A 6,000-nucleotide genomic window follows, 5' to 3' on the forward strand; every position below is an offset into this window, starting at 1 on the left:
AGCTGCCCATGCCCACCTGACCAGGATGAAGCCCACGTGCCTAGGACTGTGTCTACTTGTCTGCACCCACATGCTCTGGATAGCGTTCCCACCAGCTGTGCCGACCTGCTCCAGTCCACATCATGGAAAGCTCAAATTCCTGTGCCTAGGTCACTGCAAAAAATCCACACCCAACACAGGGCCCACCAAGTCCCCACCTCCCATAACTCAACTCCATTCAGGGAAGCCCAAGGCCACATGGCCGGCACGTAGAAAACCACCCCTTCACTGGTCACCGCGGCACATCAGCCAGAGCTGGAGCCCCAAGATCTAGAACTAGCAAAAGTTTACTAACAGAAACAAGAGAACCATTTTTCAGATACATACAACATTAAAAATGGGCTTTCATAACTGTTACATTTGTGCTGAGAAAAAAATACCTGACATCCAGTGGGTACAGAGCAGACACAGGGCTGAGGAAGCTGTCCTTGGGTGCGTTCCCCATGCTCGTCCTTTTCCAGCTTTTCAACCATGACCCTGCACTGCTGGACACTGAGCACTGTGGGGGAACTGCATGGCAGAGGATGCCAGGGGCTCCGACTCCCTCCAGTTCCAACAATCACCCCTTTGTGGCAGTGAAAAATGTTCATTTATTAGCAGTTTCTGCCCTAAGAAACAAACCAGCACAAATGCCATGGTGACTCAGTGGCAGAGTCCTCACCAGCCATGCCAGACACCTGGGTTGGATTCCCAGTGCCTGCCCATGAAAAAAGTAAAAACAACAACAAAAAAACATATGATAATGTGGATGAAACTTGAGGACATAAGGTTGAGGGAAAGATCTCAGAGACAAAAGGACAGATACCATAGGATTTTCTCATTATGGGTCTGATAAAGCCACCAGTGTTTTGGAGCAGCTATAAGAAAAAATCCGAGATGAGGACATGGTAGCCCATGACAAACTCTGGGACCTGTCCTGTAGCTGCTTGTTGAAGTGTGGCTTGAAATTATTGGTTTTTGTTTCTTTGCTTTGTATATATATGCTATATTTTACAAAAGAAGATAAAAAATTGATATAGGCAGCTATAGTACCATTAGATAAAACAAATTCCTGAAATAAAAAATTTGAAAATGTTTGTAACAAAGTCACTAGTATAGTCAAGTTCATATCTGTAATTACTTTCTACTTGATATTTTGAGAATGTACAGTTTTCATTGCTAATCAAATCATCTTTAAGATAATGTATAATATTTAGAATCTAAAAAACTTTGGTATCTATATCTATAGATTTTTTCCTTCCTTTCTTTAATTTTAAATTAGTTCATGAAACTTACAGTGCAAACACAATATTTACAGTCATTATTTGGATACTTTTATTAAATATGCCTAAGGTTAGGCTAATTAAGATATTCATTTGTGGTGGTTCTAAGTGCATTGCTTGTTTCTTAAATTTTTTAAAAAATGTCTATATCAGAGCAGGCCATGGTGGCTCAGCAGGCAAGAATGCTTGCCTGCCATGCCAGGGGACCCGGGTTCAATTCCTGGTGCCTGCCCATGAAAAAAAAAGTCTATATCACTTTCATTCTTAAGGACACTTTTGTTGGATACAGAATTCTATATAGACTGCTTCCTGCTTGGACAATGAAGAGTCCACTGTCCTTTGGCTTTTGATGTTTTCTGCTGAAGTTAGCTGCCAGTTTACTTGTTCATGTTGTACTATACTTCTTCCCCTGGAAGCTTCTCAGATTTCCTCTGTCTAAGGTTCTCTGCAGCTTTACTATATATCTAGGACTGGATTGTTTTTTTTTTAATTTTGTAAATAAAATCTTTATTATGAATGGGCAATTTTAAAAATGTGCAACATGGAAACCGTTGTTTGGGAAGTCATTTACATTCTCTAGCTACAAAGGTGCAACATGTAGTTCCTTGCTAAATGGGAGTGCAGATTAACTTCTTGGGCCATATGATTTGATGTTTGCTCTATTTACCAGAGCCATAATAGTGAAATCATACTATATCTATCCTTTTGTGTCCGGCTTCTTTCACTCAACTTTCCATCCTCTAGGTTCAGCCATGTTGTCATATGCTCTGGGACCACAATAATAGACCCTCATATGTATATTACACATGTTATTTATCCACTGTTCTGTTGATGGGCACTTAGGTGTTTCTATCTTTTGGCAATTATGAATAGTGCTACTAGGAACATCAGTGGACAATTTATCTGCTGGGGTTTGTTGGGATTCTTGAATTTGTGCATTGAGGTCCTTCTTCAGCTTGGAAATTTGTCACTTATTTAATCCACAAAAATGACTTTCATTCCACTCTCTGTGCTATCCTTTCCAGACTCCAATTACACATATATTAGACCACATACCTTTTATATCTCTTACTTATCTCCTTCCCTACTCATAGTTGTTTGGGGCTATACATGCCAGAGAAACATGGTTTTGAATTGATTCCATTTCTTATAAATAGGATGAGGTCACTTCAGATAAGTGTGGCCCAGGATAGGTCTTAATCCTATTACCAAGGGCCACATAGGGAAGGTCACAGGAAGAGTAAGCCCTAGGGAACAGCCAGAAGCTGGAACTCAAAAGAACTCAGAAGAGAAAAGAAAAACCACCACATGCATTACCAGGTGTAATGACAGGTTCTCGTGTCAACTTGGCCAGGTGATGACACCCAGGTAGCAGGTCAGGCAAGCACTGGCCTAACTGTTACTGCAAGGTCATTTCATGGCTGGCTGATAAATGAGAATGCTGGTTTATTAAGGCATCAGTCAGTTGACTGTAGCTGTGGCTGATTACACATATGATCAACTAAGAGCATGTCTCCCACAAAGGAGAAAATTCAATCAGTTAGATATGATCCAATCAGTTGAGGACCATTAAGGAGTAGAAAGGATTTTCACTTCTTTAGCCAGCAAGTCCTTACTGTGCACTTCATCAAGACTCTTCCTCAGAGCTGGAGTCTGCAGTCTGCCCTACGGTTTTAGGGCTCTAGCATTCCCACAGGTGTGTGAGATACTTCTATAAATCTTAAATTTGTAGCTATCTCCTGTTGGTTTTGCTTCTCTAGAGGACCCTGACTACTACACCAGGTGACCAAGGAGCCCAGGATCCTGTACCACCAGCAGCCAGCCCTGAGCACCACAGTCTTCTGTGAGAAAACATCACTTTAGTATTGCTTTCATTTGGACTTCTCCTGGCCTCAAAACTACAAGCCAATAAACATTTGTTTCAACCAGCTCATCGCATGGTCTGTGCGTTAGCAATGAGGACATGAAAACACCACTCCTTTTGTCTCTCCATGCTTCATTTTAAATATTTTTTTCTGGCATAGCTGTAGTTCATTAAGTCTACCTTTAGCTCCACCAGTTTCTAGCTAGTGCCTTGGGCAAGCACACAATGTCAGAAAAGCCTCATTTACAAAATGGAGTCTTTATCTCTAATTCTCCCTCCAGGAAGGTCTAAATGCAATAATAAATACAAAATGTAATGTTAAATAAGATCTGCTCAATAAAATACAGTCCTACACCATTCCTCATATTTGGTTAGTTCCAAATCTCAACTTCTAGCAGAAACCTGTCTTCTAAGCTTTAAAACCCACAAATTTACTGACTACCCAATCAAAGTCATCCCTAAATCAACACATCCAAAACCGAACATTCCCTCCAATACTTCCACCCTGGTTCACACCTACTTCCTTACTCTGGTCCCTTTCCCAGCACGGTCAAGGCAAAGTGGTGATGAAGGCAGGTTCTGGGGTGAGGGCACCAAGTTCAAGTCCCTCACGTGCCTCCTCCTGGCTAGAAGACTTTGTTTCTGTTTGCCAATGCTGTCAGAATGCAACATGGCAGAAATGACTTTTATAAATCGGATTTATTAAGTCACGAGTTTACAGTTCTAAGGCCATAAAAACTTTCAAACTAAGGCACTCAGAGAATTATACCTTGACCCAAAATGGCTGCATCCTCTCTTGGCTTCTGGTTTCAAATGGTGCTCTCAGCCCCTGGGAATCCTTCTGGTTCTGGCCTGCTCAGCATCTCATGGGAAGGCATGTGGTGACATCGGCTGGGCTCTGCATCTCCAAATGTCTGTGTCCATGTTGGCTCTCCAAATATCTGCATCTGCTTCCTACAGAATGTTTCTCCCTAAAGGACTCCAGGTAAACTAGTCAAGACCCACCTTGAATGGGTAGGGTCATATCTCCAAAGAAGACCACACCCACAATTGGGCATGTCACATCTTCATGGAAACAACCTAATCAGAAGATCCCACCCTACAATACTGAATCAGGACTAAAGAACATGGCTGCCCCCATAAGACTGGATCAAACTTTAAGAGAACATGGCTATATAGGGGTAAATAACAATTTTAAAATGAACACAGACCTCAGCCAAGTTATGTAACCTCTGTACATCTCAGTTTTGCCATCTGTCAAATCAGCAAAACAACAATACCATCTACTCCACCGAATGTTTTTGAGTTCTAAGTGGGAAATAGGTAAAGCAGGTAGGAGAGTACCTTAAGAGTCATATAAAGAGTATTCCAATTAGACGAGGCTATGAATTATTTCCTCTCAGAGCTGGGACTCCTTTTGCTGGAAAAAGAACAGAATGTGGCTGCAAGTGTGTTCTTGACTGATGTTAAAATTGAAACAGGCACAGCTGGGAGGGGTGTGCCAGTCAAATATGATTTTCTACTTCCAATGTGCCATGGAGGCAGAAGCTGCCCTGAAATCACTCCCCAGGTGTTCTACTTCCAGTCTGCCATGGAGGAAGAAGCTGCCCTGAAATCACTTCCCAGGTGGGTCTCCATAGCCCCTCAGGGCCAGGGCCAGGGCCAGGGCCAGGGCCAGGTCCCTCCAGTCCCAACAGAAAACAGAGGCCCATCACAGAGGTGGCCCCTGCACCTCTTGTCTTGGGGACAGCCAGCCACTTCAGGCTTATTGTCTGAAAGACCTTTTCTGCCCTTCCTCTGAGGCCAAATCACAAACAGCCCTTATAGGAGAAGATTTCCAAAGAAAGACATATCCCATTCACTGCCTTGTTATAAAGTAGACCTTACTGACAAAGGTCAGGGAGAAATGGCATTCATCCAGCCAACCTCTATGTTGGCTTAGTTCCTCCCCCCCCCCAGGCACTGCTTACCACATGACTAGCTATTATTTCCTGGTAAAAAAGTCACTGCCAAGAAGTCAGCATTTCCAGAAGACCAAGCAGTAGCAAAGAATCACATAGGTGGGGGTTAGGGTTACAAAACAGGCTGGAGAAGGAGACAGGAAGAGACAGGTTCAATGAGAAAGCAAGTAGGGTAGAAGTGCTTTCAGAGCAAGGCTGAGAACATGTGTGGATGCCCCCTGGAAGGGGGCCTGGTCCTCGGGGGTGGGGGTGGGCATGTCATCTCATGCAAAGTTGGCCACACAGGAAGGGAAAATGTTTCTAGAAAGGGGAGATAGGATCACAAATACATTCACATGACAGAAAGCAACACGTTTAACTAAAACTACTAAATGACATCAAAACCAAAACCCCTATGTGTTACTCCAGTCACACAGTTATAAAATTCAATTCCAGAACCACATTTCATTTTTACTACTATAAATAGCAAATGATTAGGTGACCATTTTGTTCTGTTTTTACAGAACATAGCAGTGTTGCTATGTGGACTTCGCTCTCTGCACCATGGGGAGACCCTTGACCCTCAGTCGCCTTCACACTGCTCTGCAGACCTGGGGGAAGGTGCGGAAAGCACTCAGCGCCATTCTCGCTGTTCTCTTATAGAAGCACCAGACTAAACAGGGGAGAATCCCTATGGCTGCTCCCAGATAAAAATCACCATGTGTCACAATGTGCAGAACCCCAGTCCTGCCCTAAAAAAGGGGCTTGTAGGTACGTGCCAAGGGGAACACAGGACCGCCCCCAAGATGAGACGGTTCACAGGAGTTTTCCACTCTTATGAAGGCATCACTTCATGAGAGGCCTTGATAAAAACTGAGCAGACTCGTCATGAATA

General features: G+C 43.2%; 1 protein-coding gene across 1 annotated transcript in view; it reads right to left on the reverse strand.

Annotated features, from left to right (window-relative positions):
• Positions 1–5,749, reverse strand: part of LOC143663430 (uncharacterized) — a 29,342-nt gene extending 23,593 nt beyond the window's left edge. Inside the window, 1 exon segment of the mRNA XM_077137097.1 lies at positions 5,717–5,749. Within this exon segment, the coding sequence (XP_076993212.1) occupies positions 5,717–5,749 (33 nt within the window).
• Between the last annotated feature and the right edge of the window lie 251 nt (positions 5,750–6,000).

This window comes from Tamandua tetradactyla, chromosome 19 (assembly GCF_023851605.1).
Source record: "Tamandua tetradactyla isolate mTamTet1 chromosome 19, mTamTet1.pri, whole genome shotgun sequence".
Classification (NCBI taxonomy): Eukaryota; Metazoa; Chordata; class Mammalia; order Pilosa; family Myrmecophagidae; genus Tamandua; species Tamandua tetradactyla.